This window comes from Myotis daubentonii, chromosome 3 (assembly GCF_963259705.1).
Source record: "Myotis daubentonii chromosome 3, mMyoDau2.1, whole genome shotgun sequence".
NCBI lineage: Eukaryota > Metazoa > Chordata > Mammalia > Chiroptera > Vespertilionidae > Myotis > Myotis daubentonii.
In genome coordinates, this window is record NC_081842.1 from 66,821,150 (window position 1) to 66,836,546 (window position 15,397).

General features: G+C 41.8%; 1 protein-coding gene across 2 annotated transcripts in view; it reads right to left on the reverse strand.

Moving 5' to 3' along the window:
* The window catches only part of GRAMD1C (GRAM domain containing 1C), a 91,165-nt gene that overhangs the window by 28,131 nt on the left and 47,637 nt on the right, over nucleotides 1-15,397 (reverse strand). For both annotated transcript variants that reach the window (XM_059687807.1, XM_059687808.1), the window contains exons 7-8: nucleotides 9,596-9,714; nucleotides 4,006-4,138 (exon numbers count right to left, since the gene is read on the reverse strand). In XM_059687807.1, the coding sequence (XP_059543790.1) occupies nucleotides 4,006-4,138; nucleotides 9,596-9,714 (252 nt within the window). The remainder of the gene's footprint in view (nucleotides 1-4,005; nucleotides 4,139-9,595; nucleotides 9,715-15,397) is intronic.

Here is a 15,397-nt window from a genome sequence, read left to right on the forward strand (position 1 = left end):
CTAAATAACATCAATGAATGTCTGATCAATCTTAAAACATTACATTATTCCTCTGCATTCCATTCCCTTTCACTAGAGAAAATATGACTTCCTTTAGGGATAAAACTAGAAGAACCAAGGGGTTAACTCTTCCAAGAGCAGCTACAGCTTATAAAGGGGGCAGCAGGAAAGACTCAAGTAAGACTGGTAGTTCTGAGAACCCAGTCCTCAAAGTCAGACTTTTGTAAAAGGATGAGGAGACTCCAAGAGATCCCTGTCCTGTGACCTCCGGAAATTGAGTGGTTTGGTCTTCTCAGGGAAAGCGCACAGAGAAAGTAGCATCCAGAAGCCCTCCTTGTACCAGGAGGAAGTTCCTCGGGGACTCCAGGTGGGTCCGTTTTGCAAGAAACCCTCAACACAAAATCAGACCAAGAGAGATGCATGACAGGGGCCTGAAACTAGCTGATGCCTTGGTGGGCTTCCACATAAGTACGGTCTGTTTCAATGTTTTCCTAACTTTTATTCACAGGAGACGCTGGGAGCTCCATGGGAGAAGGGAGAAAAGGTCCATTGCTGGCCACACACGGATTCGCCTTCAATTATCCCATCTTATGGTTACTGGACACTTAATGTGTGCCAGGGACTGCTCAAAGCACTTCCCCATATAGTAACTCATTCAATCCTTATACATAGCCCCATGGGATGTCATTGTCCTCATCATCAAGAAGTTGAGCCGAAACTGGTTTGGCTCAGTGGATAGAGCGTCGGCCTGCGGACTGAAAGGTCCCAGGTTCGATTCCGGTCAAGGGCATGTACCTGGGTTGCAGGCACATCCCCGGTGGGGGATGTGCAGGAGGCGGCTGGTCGATGTTTCTCTCTCATCGATGTTTCTGACTCTCTATCCCTCTCCCTTCCTCTCTGTAAAAAAATCAATAAAATATATTAAAAAAAAAAAGAAGTTGAGAAAACAAAAGCAGAGGAAGGTTAAGTAATTAAGTTAACTTATTTAAAGTCATACAGCAAACGGCAGAGGTAGGATTTGCAGCCAATGATCTGGTCCGAACCAAGCAATTCCACTTTAGGCCTGAACGTGCAGTTCCAATCAGAATAAAAGCTCTAGGGTAGGCACAATCTTAGCACTCAGAATGTGGTCTCTAAACACCATTCTTCACTAAGAACTATATAGCTCATTAGGAAAATGGCTGATATTAAGTCTAGGACCGAAATTATACAAAATGTGCCTGGGACATGTTCTTGTACCAGAAAGAAAGGAAACCATCAGAAATCATCCATCGAGAGAACCAAGATGGCGGCATAGGTTAACGCCGGAGTTTGCTGCTTTGAACAACTACTTCAAAAGTAAAACTAAAAGACGGAAGGGACATCACCCAGAACCACAGGAACGCTGGCTGAGTGGAAGTCCTACAACTAGGAGGAAAGAGAAACGCATACGGACACTCAGAGGAGGCGCAGTGCTGAAGTCAAATTCTGAGGTGCGGAGTTCGGGGAGCGGGCTGGCAGGGGAGGGCTCGGTTGTTGTTTTCAATCGGGAGGGAGTCGCAGACTCTGAGCTCCAGATACAGGCGAGTCTTTAGGGACCCAGACTCAAACGGGAGAAGCGGGACTGTCTGGCTTCGGTCAGAGCGAGTGCAGCTTTCTCTCCCAGCTTTGCAGCGGGTGCTGGGACTCAGAGAGGCAGAGCCCCTGGGGACAGGACTGAGAGCCACCATAACTGCTCTCTCCGGCCCACCCTGTTGATCCTGTGCGACCCGCCCTACCCAAGCCCTGCACAGAGGCATTTGCTGGATAGCCTCAGGCAAAGGCTAAATTAGCACCTCCCTAGAGGACAGAAGTTCTCTCACTGCTGACACAGCTGATTCTCATAGCCACTTGGCCTGGAGGTCAAACCCTCCCTGGAATTAGCTACAACAATCAAGGTTTAACTATAAGACTGCGAACAAAGACCACTAGGGGGTGCACCAAGGAAGCATAACAAAATGCGGAGACAAAGAAACAGGACAAAATTGTCAAAGGAAGATATAGAGTTCAGAACCACACTTTTAAGGTCTCTCAAGAACTGTTTAGAAGCTGCCGATAAACTTAATGAGATCTACAAGAAAACTAATAAGACCCTCGATCTTATATTGGGGAACCAACTAGAAATTAAGCATACACGGACTGAAATAACGAATATTATACAGACTCCCGACAGCAGACCAGAGGAGCGCAAGAATCAAGTCAATGATTTGAAATGCGAGGAAGCAAAAAACACCCAACGGGAAGAGCAAAATGAAAAAAGAATCCAAAAATGCGAGGATAGTGTAAGGAGCCTCTGGGACAGCTTCAAGCGTAACAACATCAGAATTATAGGGGTGCCAGAAGATGAGAGAGAGCAAGATATTGAAAACCTATTTGAAGAAATAATGACAGAAAACTTCCCCCACCTGGTGAAAGAAATGGACTTACAGGTCCAAGAAGCGCAGAGAACCCCAAACAAAAGGAATCTAAAGAGGACCACACCAAGACACATCATAATTAAAATGCCAAGAGCAAAAGACAAAGAGAGAATCTTAAAAGCAGCAAGAGAAAGAAACCGAGTTACCTACAAGGGAATACCCATACGACTGTCAGCTGATTTCTCAACAGAAACTTTGCAGGCCAGAAGGGAATGGCAAGAAATATTCAAAGTGATGAATACCAAGAACCTACAACCAAGATTACTTTATCCAGCAAAGCTATCATTCAGAATTGAAGGTCAGATAAAGAGCTTCACAGATAAGGAAAAGCTAAAGGAGTTCATCACCACCAAACCAGGATTATATGAAATGCTGAAAGGTATCCTTTAAGAAGAGGAAGAGGAAGAAAAAGGTAAAGATACAAATTATGAACAACAAATATGCATCTATCAACAAGTGAATCTAAGAATCAAGTGAATAAATAATCTGATGAACAGAATGAACTGGTGATTATAATAGAATCAGGGACATAGAAAGGGAATGGACTGACTATTCTTGGGGGGGGGGAAAGGGGTGTGGGAGATTCGGGAAGAGACTGGACAAAAATCGTGCACCTATGGATGAGGACAGTGGGTGGGGAGTGAGGGCGGAGGGTGAGGCGGGAACTGGAAGGAGGGGAGTTATGGGGGGGGAAAAAGAGGAACAAATGTAATAATCTGAACAATAAAGATTTAATTAAAAAAAAAAAAGAAAAAAAAAAGAAATCATCCATCATTTAAAAAGGACAAAGGAGCCAATCTGAAGGGACTCAGAAGGGACAAACCGAGTATTGAAAGTAATAATGACTCCAAGTGATAGAAGCTCATGGAAAAATCAATGGGCTTATAACGATGCTTGAAAAAAATTAAGGGAGGAACTAACTAACTCAAAAGCCAGTGGTTAGCTGGATGTGCCTGCTTTAGCAGTCAGCTTAAGAAGTGTCTCCTGTTATGCAAGCATGCTGCTCAGGGCTCTCATCCCCCTTCAGAACAGACTACCACATACACTACCTACTCTGGGGAAAATTCTGCTATGACTTGCTCCGTCTTATTATATTTTTAAAGTATATTTCCATTGATTTCAGAGGGGAAAAGAGAGGGAGAGAGAGACAGAAACATCAATGATGACAGAGAATCATTGATTGGCTGCCTCCTACACACCCTCCATTGGAGATCAAGCCTGCAATCTGGGCAAGTGCCCTGACCAGGAATCAAATAATGACCTCCTGGTGCATGGGTCAACACTCAACCACTGAGCTACACTGGCCGGGCCATCTTATTATATTTTTAGTGATGTCGACCCCCTCTTGGACTGGTGCTCTGTCTGATAGCTCTGCACCATATCCAGCTCTGAACAGAACCACGTATGTATACAACCTCTGCTACTTACACACTTAACACTCCTAAAACAAAGGAGCAACCTGACATCTTAAGTTTTAAATATTTTGTATACTGTATTTTCATTTTACCTTATATCATGATTAACACATGGCAGCATCAAATATATTTTTAAAGAGGTATCACACACTAACCGCTTTTGATAGAGTTCCATCGATTGACTCTGTTTCTGAAGCCCGATTAATTGATTCAGGGATAAAACTGATTGACTTGGATAATTTTTCATCTCTCTCCCCACAGTCATCCAAGTTGCTTCTTCCAGGACTTCTGTAAGAAACACATACATCATTATGGAAATATACACAAGGTCACTGCCACACAGATATGTGATTTTGGCTCCTCTCTGAGGGCCTTTTCTATTATAAAGCACTTTGAAAACAAATGAGTTTTTGTAATGTAACAAATAAGCCTCTATTTATAACACAGCTATCTTCTTAAATCACATGCAAATTGGCTTTATATCTGAAAATAAGATAATGCTCACGTGATATTTTATAAATTTCAGAAACCATTTGAAAGGGTGAGGACTACGCCCTCCACCTTGCCCCAGGGTAAGGGCTATGCCCTCCATCTTACCTTGGCCATGTGCTCAGCAAGGCTTCTTCCCCGAAGCCAAGCCACTGCTGGCCACACCCAGGATTTCTCTGGACTGGCCAATGATAGTTAAGGGAAGTGCACGCCATCACTATGACCACATCCTGTGTAATGAGACACCGACTGGCGCCTGGCCAATCGGCAGGGCCCACAGTCCTTTCTCCTCCCCTTGCCCCAGCCCCCTATAAAGCCGCTCTCCACACAGAGTTCTCTCTCTCGGCCACTGGAGCTTACCATTGCATCGGTGAGTGTGGCAGGGGAGCCAAACCTAGGTTTGAAATGAGTGACTCTGCTTTTGCATCGGACTCGCTGGCTCCCTGTGGGTTCTTGGGAATCATGAAATCTGGGCACAACACCATTAAAAAATTAACCAAGTATAGGTGGCCGTAACAGCAATAAAATAATTAGTGCTTGTTTGCATGTCAGTTGTGAACAACCACAAAGCTCCAAAAGGTACACGGTGGATGCCAGTCAGCACCAGAGGCAGTGTGATATCCTGCCTTCTTTTTTTTTTTTTTTTTTAATTAAATCTTTATTGTTCAGATTATTACATTTGTTCCTCTTTTTCTCCCCCCATAACTCCCCTCCTCCCAGTTCCCGCCCCACCCTCCGCCCTCACTCCCCACCCACTGTCCTCATCCATAGGTGCACGATTTTTGTCCAGTCTCTTCCCACATCTCCCACACCCCTTTCCCCCCCAAGAATAGTCAGTCCATTCCCTTTCTATGTCTCTGATTCTATTATAATCAACAGTTCATTCTGTTCATCAGATTATTTATTCACTTGATTCTTAGATTCACTTGTTGATAGATGCATATTTGTTGTTCATAATTTGTATCTTTACCTTTTTCTTCCTCTTCCTCTTCTTAAAGGGTACCTTTCAGCATTTCATATAATCCTGGTTTGGTGGTGATGAACTCCTTTAGCTTTTCCTTATCTGTGAAGCTCTTTATCTGACCTTCAATTCTGAATGATAGCTTTGCTGGATAAAGTAATCTTGGTTGTAGGTTCTTGGTATTCATCACTTTGAATATTTCTTGCCACTCCCTTCTGGCCTGCAAAGTTTCTGTTGAGAAATCAGCTGACAGTCGTATGGGTATTCCCTTGTAGGTAACTGAGTTTCTTTCTCTTGCTGTTTTTAAGATTCTCTCTTTATCTTTTGCTCTTGGCATTTTAATTATGATGTGTCTTGGTGTGGTCCTCTTTGGATTCCTTTTGTTTGGGGTTCTCCGCGCTTCTTGGACCTGTAAGTCCATTTCTTTCACCAGGTGGGGGAAGTTTTCTGTCATTATTTCTTCAAATAGGTTTTCAATATCTTGCTCTCTCTCATCTTCTGGCACCCCTATAATTCTGATGTTGGTACGCTTGAAGCTGTCCCAGAGGCTCCTTACACTATCCTCGCATTTTTGGATTCTTTTTTCATTTTGCTTTTCCGGTTGGATGTTTTTTGCTTCCTCGCATTTCAAATCATTGACTTGATTCTTGCGCTCCTCTGGTCTGCTGTCGGGCATCTGTATAATATTCGTTATTTCAGTCCGTGTATGCTTAATTTCTAGTTGGTTCCCCAATATAAGATCGAGGGTCTTATTAGTTTTCGTGTAGAGCTCATTAAGTTTATCGGCAGCTTCTAAACAGTTCTTGAGAGACCTTAAAAGTGTGGTTCTGAACTCTATATCTTCCTTTGACAATTTTGTCCTGTTTCTTTGTCTCCGCATTTTGTTATGCTTCCTTGGTGCACCCCCTAGTGGTCTTTGTTCGAAGTCTTATAGTTAAATCTTGATTGTTGTAGCTAATTCCAGGGAGGGTTTGACCTCCAGGCCAAGTGGCTATGAGAATCAGCTGTGTCTGCAGGGAGAGAACTTCTGTCCTCTAGGGAGGTGCTAATCTAGCCTTTGCCTGAGGCTATCCGGCAAAGGCCTCTGTGCAGGGCTTGGGTGGGGCGGGTCGCACAGGATCAACAGGGTGGGCCGGAGAGAGCAGTTATGGTGGCTCTCAGTCCTGTCCCCAGGGGCTCTGCCTCTCTGAGTCCCAGCACCCGCTGCAAAGCTCGGAGAGAAAGCTGCACTCGCTCTGACCGAAGCCAGACAGTCCCGCTTCTCCCGTTTGAGTCTGGGTCCCTAAAGACTCGCCCAGATCTGGAGTTCAGAGTCTGCGACTCCCTCCCGATTGAAAACGCCAACCGCGCCCTCCGCCGCCAGCCCGCTCCGCGCACTCCGCACCTCAGAATTTGACTTCAGCACTGCGCCTCCTCTGAGTGTCCATGTGCGTTTCTCTTTCCTCCTAGTTGTAGGACTTCCACTCAGCCAGCGTTCCTGTGGTTCTGGGTGATGTCCCTTCCGTTTTTTGGTTTCACTTTTGAAGTAGTTGTTCAAAGCAGCAAACTCCGGCGTTAACCTATGCCGCCATCTTGGTTCTCCCCAGGTAGTTGCTCTTGACTGAACCTATGCTGGATCATCCCTATCCTGCCTTCTGATTCAGTCCCTGAGATGGTGGATCCTCCCCAGCAGTGGAAGCTCCTTAGGTCTGAGCCCAGAACCCATTAATCCATACCCCCTTCTTGCTCGTCTTATTCCTAAGAACAAGGTTTAAGGAGCAGCTTTCAAATGGTCACCGGGACAAGACTACACTAAATGTCCTGGGACCTGTTTTTCCTCTCTCAGGGAACCAAGAGAAAGGGAAGTCTATTAAATACAAAAGGCACACAACGGATCTAATCTCCAGCACTCAACCTTACTGAGAAATTATTACTCCCGTGTAATCATTGTATAGACTTAAAGCTCTTCTAAAATAAACAGCCTGACCTGTGAAGCCATATTATCCTGAGGAAGGAACCGAAACGCCAAAGGGCCTTTCAACTCTATTCTCCTCCATCCAAATAACACTGAGGTCAGCTACCAAGTCACCTTTGGCCCCGCAAAATGGCCGGGCTCTAAGGGAACTGAGCAAGGAAAAATGGCTCCTTGAGACTAGCCCATCACCTGAGTGTCTGAACTTCAGGATTTTAAGAATAGAGTTAAGTTGTGAAATATAGAAAAAAGGAGAACGGAGAGTGAAGGAGAGGTTGAAAATGAAGAGGAAAAAGATGGAAAAGCTGAGGAAATAAACACTTGAGACAGATATGCTTCTTTCAGCGACTGGAAGAATGGGAAAAGGAGCAGAAAAGGGAATGAGGATCCTGCCACATCTTTCTCAGAAAGCACTCAATCATCAAGAAAACAGCAACTTTTCTGCTGACTTCAAGAACTTGCACCTTAGAGTGTATATAGCAGTTAGTCAAAAATTATTTATTCTTTCTTTCTTCAAAGACCATAAATGCTTTGAGTTGTCAGGGACCTTGGAGATCATCTAGTTTAACTGCCCCACTTCACAGATGAAAAAATTGAGGATCAGAAAAGCTAAGTGATTTGCTTGAGGTTGCTCAACTACTTGGTGGCAGGTCCAGAGTAGGATCCAGATCTTCTTTACCGCCATCCAAGGCTCTTTCCATTGTTATCAATTGCTTTTCTACCCAACTCCAGTACCTGAAAGAAGCTTATAAACTTGACAAGGAGAGCAGTACAATAGGAAAAAAAAAATATTTTTTTTTTTTCGAATTAAAGAGTCACATTTATTGCAATCCGGGACTATGAGGGGCCATTCCCCAAATCTCATAGTAGTAAGATGGTCGCAAACACTTATATAGGCAAAGATCACAAAGGTATTGATTACATCCCAAGGTTTGGAATGAGGAACCTGATTTGCAAAAAGCAGTTTACAGAAGCAGAAGCAGCATGTTATCTAAATTACAGTTTGGGGTCTCTGGATCACTGAATTGACAGAAGCACATTATCTAGAGCCCTCGGATCTGGAATGAGGAACCTGGTCAGACTTAAGCATGTTACCTAAATTACAGTTTTTGGGTCTCCGGAACACTGAGTCAACAGGGACACGTTAACTGGAGCCCCCCCCCAAAAAATTTAACATTACAGAAAACTAATAAAACATGCATGTGTAACCATGTAAAAAAAGACTGTAAAATATTTATGCTTAACTGAAACCCTATAAATAGGATCAGCACGACTAGAACGCTAGATGGAGTGAAAATCAAGGCTTTGGAAAGATTTCCATTTTAAGATTTATTTGCTATAGAATTTTTAAAATAACAGTTTTAATGTTGTAATTCACTTACCATAAAATGTACCATATTTAAAATCATACAATACAGTGGTTTATCTAATTTTAGAGCATTTTCATCACCCCAAAAAGAAACCTTGTACCCATCAGAGTCACTCCCATTTTCCCTTCCTTCCAGCTCCTGGCAACTACGAATCCACTTTCTGTCTCCATGGATTTAATTATTCTAGGCTCAATTTCATATAAATGGAATCATACAGTATGGTCATTTGTGACTGGCTTCTTTCACTTAACATAATGTTTGCTTTAGAATTTTAATATATTATACTCAGTTGTTTTTATTGCTATGACCTCAATTATCATTACACAAAATGCATTTTTACTTCTACAGGTTAATAAAAATGCCCACTCTTCCAAATGAATTTCCCATCAGTCAAAAATAATCTCTCTCTACTCTGAATTTCTTTATCACATTTTCTATTACTCCTCTTGGCCCTTACCATTTTCAACCTTGTGTTATAATTATTTGCATTCCCCACAGTACTGTAAGCTCCCCTACGTAATGCATTCTATATTTGTTGAGTGCCAACTACATCTCAAGCACTATGCTAGGTTATCCTTTTTTTTTTTTTTATGCTAGGTTATCCTTGAGGAAAAGTTGTGGTTATCTTTGTATCCCTCAAAGTGCCTACCAGTTAATTTACTTTCTTGTTACCTATAAGCACAGAGATTTCACTAAGTACTTCTCCAGATTCTTAATTAAAAAGTTTACTAAAATCATACTTTAAGCAAATCCTAGGTGACATAGTTACAAAGACATATCTCCTTGTATGTTTTGTATCTGCTTACCAATTTAGTAAACTATTCAATGTCCTCACCACTCATTCCATTCTACTAGAGGACGAAGGCAAATTTCACCCAGGGTGAGTAAACAGAAATTCTGAATTAGTAAAGTTTAAAATAACTCCGCTTTGATTAATGATTAAGAAATCTTGACATTTCAAAACATGGCTGTACCTTGGCTGCACATTACCCTCCATCGACACGGACAAGTTTTCCATCTCTTCAGCATTTAAGCCTAGCTCAGCTCCATAGTTCTGCTGGAGCAGCTGCCAGAATTCCTGTCTGGTCAAGCTCTAAAAGGACAGAAAAATTACACTGCATATCAGAAAATGTAAGATAGTGTAATATAGTGATTCAAACATGAATTCTGAAGTCAAAATGACCTGATGTGCAGCTACTAGATGTACGACTTTGGTAGTTTTTGACCTTTATAGATGTCAGTTTTCTGTTTCTATAAAAAATATGGGTTAACAGAATTTATCTGGCAGAGGCGATGCTGGGAATAAATAAAGTAACAATTTTGAAGTATGTAATACAATAACTACTATAAATGGAAAGGTGTTTGAAATTTTCTTTTTAGAAAACAATGTGTTCATGGTTTCTGGCAATTACTAACCTGCAGCTTAAATGCTGCAATCCAACCAGTCTACCAGGACCCTGGGTCGCCATTCAGAGTTCTAACCATTGAACAGAACCCATCCTCTTAACCCATAATATATCCGAATATTTCAATCACTTTCAAAACCTTACGTAGCAGTAGACTTTAAATGATATCCTCCTAAAACACAAAATGCAACAGGTTGGCATTAAGAATATTTTGTTTGATTTATTTATAAGAAAGCCCAGCTCATTCTTTCTTTAACACATATCAGTGTTAAAATCATCTAATACAAAAAACTCACATTACACAGTAAGACAAAAACAATAACAGTGTGATAACCAATGGTCTCATTTCTAGAAACATTACTGATGGTAATCACATGATTAAGCAAGGGAGAAGGAGGCAGCATAATACTTGAAGCAACCGTTGGCAAGATTCTTTCTCTCACCCTAACCGGTATGGCTCAGTGGATAGAGCGTCGGCCTGTGGACTGAAGGGTCCCAAGGTTCGATTCCAGTCAAGGGCATGTACCTTGGTTGCAGGCACATCCCCAGTAGGGGGTGTGCAGGAGGCAGCTGATCAATGTTTCTCTCTCATCGATGTTTCTAGCTCTCTATCCCTCTCTCTTCCTCTCTGTAAAAAATCAATAAAATATATATTTTTTTAAAAAGATTCTTTCTCTCATCCATTCGACAGACAATTACTTAGAAGTTATCAAATGTGTACCCCTGCACTAGATGCTAAGGAGGATAAAATGCTCTCAAACAACTTACAGTACAGTTGAAGAAACACAGAAGACTTAAGTAAATTAAATATGACAAACTATCTATAATAATAAAAGTGAAATATCCTAATTAGACCGGACATCCTTCTGGACGAAGCCAGGGCTGCGAGGGAAGCCTGGGTCCCAGGTGCCAGAGGGAAGCCGGTGCTGGCAGCCGGGGGAAGGAAGGAAGGCCTACTCTTGCATGAATTTTGCCCATCAGGCCTCTAGTAATGTTAATATGTACTTAACACTGTAGTAAATACTACATGGGTTGGGTGCTCAGACAAGAGAAGGGTCTTCAGCTGAGCTGAGAGAAGAACATGAAGAGAGAAAATGGAGAAATGAGAAAACTCTTGGCAAGGAAAACCAACATACGAATATATAACTAATACATGAAGAACCAAAGTAATATCAGTTAATAGTTTATCAGCCCAAGTGGAGTAAAAATTTTAAGTTGGGAAAAGTAGGAATAAATATACTTTTAATAGGGCCAAAACATACAGATGCCTTGAATTCCTCCCAGATATTCCCTATGACAAATACCACTTGCTTTTTTTTTTTTTCTTTCTCCTTGTTTCTTCTCTCTGTCTAGAAGCTATGGTATCTTTGTTTGTTACGTTACACTGGATAACCTCCATTACATTCCGTGGAACCTCAAAGAAATTAAGAACAAAATTTCTGCACTTCAGACCGATAGTTCCCAATTTGCCGTGCCCAGACTACTAGGATTCCACAAGAGTAGTTGATGAAAATTCAGAAAATATTATCAATATTCCAAAAGTCAAAAATAGCCAAACGGTTACCTACAATGAAATTATTCAAGCTAAGTAAAATGTCAGGCCTCTTTGTTTGGGGCTGAATTATATTAATCTAAAGTGGTTATGTCAGATATAATAAACTCTCATTGGAAATAATGTATGACTAATAAAAAATAATGTTCTAACATTTTATTATTTAATATACACCATTTATTTGGTGAACAAAAAGTCTTTTGAAGTATAGTGTCCATAGAAAAAAATTAAAAGGATCACTGGTGGTAGAGAAAGTTAAGGAACCACTGTCCTTGATCCTAAAAGTACCCCACACATTTTTTTTTTTTACTTCCACTCCAGAAGAGCCATTTTTTACTTTTTTTTTTCGCAACAGCAGTTAGTTCATATTAAAAATTAGCCCACTCTTCTAAAGACATTATCTTTGAAATACTTTTAGTGTCATAAATAGATGGCTAACATTATAAAGAAAAACAAGCAATATTTCAATATAGTACTTGTGGAACATTAACCTCTTATAAAAACTCTTCTGAAATAATAGATATTAAATGACATTAAAAGAGATTAAAGCAAGTAGATAAACGAATGATAAATATTCACCTTCCTAAGAGTGAAAGTAATAAAACTTATAAGTAAAATGTTAACAACAAAAATTCAATTTTATTTGACTACATAAATAAATTATTTAAATATATTATCAAATACTATCAGTAAGTTAATAGCAGGGTAATTTGTAATTTCAATATATTTTTAATCTATTAATTTTAAAAATATGTATATATAAAAGGTTCATGGAAAACAAAACAGAACTCACAACTCACCAGCTCATAGACTTGCTAATTTGTTAAAAATGACATTTTCTTCAAAGTTGACCAGAAGTCACAAAAATATGGTGATTGAAAGCCATGCTGGACATTCAAACATTCAAACATACTTCCTACCGAGATTCATGGTTATTTCATTAATCAGCAGCAGAATCAGGGTTGAGTAACCTTAAAACACAACCTCAATTTTAAACAAAGGCTGACCACCTACCTGCAAACAACGGAGAGTCTCCGGGTTCAGCTGCAGAGTAAGTACTTTAACAAAATAACATGAACCAAGCAGTAACCAGATAAGGCTCAAAAGTCAGGAGATCAATTTCTGGACCAGAAAGCTTTGTATTCTAAGTACGCTGCAAAGTCTTTCTCCCACAGCAGAGTTCCAAATATTTAATGACAACCATGTAAAATCACTGCCCCAATCTTCTAGCTTTGTTATGAGAAGCTTTTCCTTAAAAAGACAAGTTGTATTGTAGTTTAAAGCACATTATTTGTCACTTCCTGGTTTGTAGTATGAGCATTCTTTCCAAGTGGCAGGTCAGAATGCAGAATTGGAAGTTATACCTCACTCTACAGGTTCCTAAGCCACGCCTACTAGAAGAGATAGGTAAACAGTGTTTCATTAAAGGGGCAGATCCCTATTTCTTCAGATTAGGAACAATACAATGCAAATGAAGCTATCTTACTTATTACTCAATTATGTAAAATGCCTGTTGCAATGTTATTGTAATCTCATTTTAAAAATTAAATATATTAAGGGTTAACTTTTCTTCTCCATGCTAATGCTTTCTATTTAGTTCTGGCAATGTCATTACTTCATGTACCACTTCTTCAGTACTGATGTAGTGGCCCCATCAGACTCCTGCATTAACCCTTCACAATTATCAAAGATGAGTCTCCTGAGTAACAGAAATGCAATGTCAGGAAATAGCAGGAAGAGTGAGCTATCAAATGGAGCAATTCTAATGAGCACACAGCACATCTTTCATCACTGAAAAGTTTACATCTTGATCACTCAACAATTCTTTCCTTTAAAAATATTCTTTACTTTATTCAAAATAATTTCCTGTCAAGGACCTGGACTATAATAAACACTATAGAGAGTCTCATCTAATAATTCCAATTTATTTCCCAGAAGAAAATTTTTCTTCTAAATGAAAAATCAAAGCTTGCCCTAATTTCTACCCAGTTGCTCCATTTAATTTAGTAAGGTGCATGACACGACAAATGCTACTTGATGAACTGAAAAGATCTACTTTTTTTATGGGGGAGGCGGGTGCTAAAACCTAATCATTTTATACAATAGCAGAATGACGGACCAGAGAGACAGTGGAGAATAGCACTCGCTCAAGCTAAAGAAAGCACACGGGGGCAGGGGCATGGGAGTAGCTTCCATTGTCTAAAACCCAGTGCTTGGGACATACTATGGTAGTTCTCCTTGGCTGAAACTGTAGACAGATACCCTTATTCTACTAGTACTATGGTAACCAATCAGCTATGAGAAAATGTACATTAACTATACTGTAAATGATCTGTATATATTTTTACTAAATATAAAAGTTCTTATAGTAAACCACTGGTATATAGAGCAGAATTAAATATAGAGTAACCGTAAGAGGGAAAATAGAGCCTAAGACTGAGCCTCAAGAAAGCCTGGCATGCAAAGGCTGAGTAGAAGAGAAGTGGCCAGCAAAAAAAAAAATAAAAAAAAAAATGAAATACCAGAAAGGGAAGAGGAAGTTCCAGAAGGAATGTCTTGGAAATCAAGGAAAGAAGGTGTGCAAAATAGAGGGAATGTGCAATGGTGTGAGATGGTGAGATGCTACTGAAAGATCGAGGAAGATAAGCACATGACTAGCAATGCAGAGGAGTGGAGCAGCCTGGCAAGCCAGTTCACCATGACTAACACTGATGATGGGGGAAAAGGGGGAAAAATTAGAGAAGAGTCAGTGGGAAAGGGGGAAGCAGCCACCTCGTGAAGAGTCTCATATGCCATGCTAAAGAATATGGGGTTTACACTGTCAAAAAAAGCCACTTACTCGTTTCACACAGAAAAGTAACAAGTTCAGAATTGTATTTTTAAAAGATACACTTTTTATAGGTATTTATCCAAAGAATATAAAAACACTAATTCAAAAAGATATACAGTATGTACCCCTGTATTCATTGAAGTAACCTAAGTGTCCAGCAACAGATGAATAGATACCAGAGGCCCGGTGCACAAAATTTGTGCACGGAGGGGGGGGGTTGCCTCAGCCTGGCTGCACCCTCTCCAATCCGGGACCCCTTGGAGGATGTCCAACTGCCTCTCGAATCCGGAACGCTAGCTCCTAACCACTCACCAGCCTGCCTGCCTGATCGCCCCAACCCCTCTGCCTGCCTGCCTCATTGCCCCTACACACCTCTGCCTGCCTGCCTGATTGCCCCTAACTGCTCCCCTGCTGGCCTGATTGCCCCTAACCGCCTCTGCCTCACCCCACACCTGGGACCCAGGGTTCCCCCCTCCTGCCAGTCACAGGCACCCAGGACCTGGGCTTCCCTCCCTCTTGCCAGCCGCAGGCACCCAGGACCTGGGCCAGCCACAGCCACAAGGAGACTGCAGGCTTCTCCACCTCCCCCTGCTCCTGAGGGAAGATTGGGGCCGGCAGCCACCTCTTGCACCCGCTGCCAGTGCCCAGCGCCGGTCCCAAAAGCTCGGCGCCATCAGCGGGTGTGAGTGGCTGCTGGCTCTGATCGCCCCTGAAGGCTTCTCCACCTCCCCCTGCTCCTGAGGGGTGATTGGGGCAGCAGCTGCCGCTAGCATCCGCGGATGGCACTGGCCCCACTCGCACCTGCTGACAGCCACTCACACCTGCTGCTGGCACTGTCAGAGAGTAGGAGTGGCGGTGGAGGGAGCAGGGCTGCTGGCAGACAGGGGACCAGGGGCCACGGTGGGAGGAGCCCATCAGGGGTGCAAAGGATGGGCCAAGACCCACCCCTGTGCCTACTGCAGCCTCGCGGCCCACAGTTCCTTTCAAG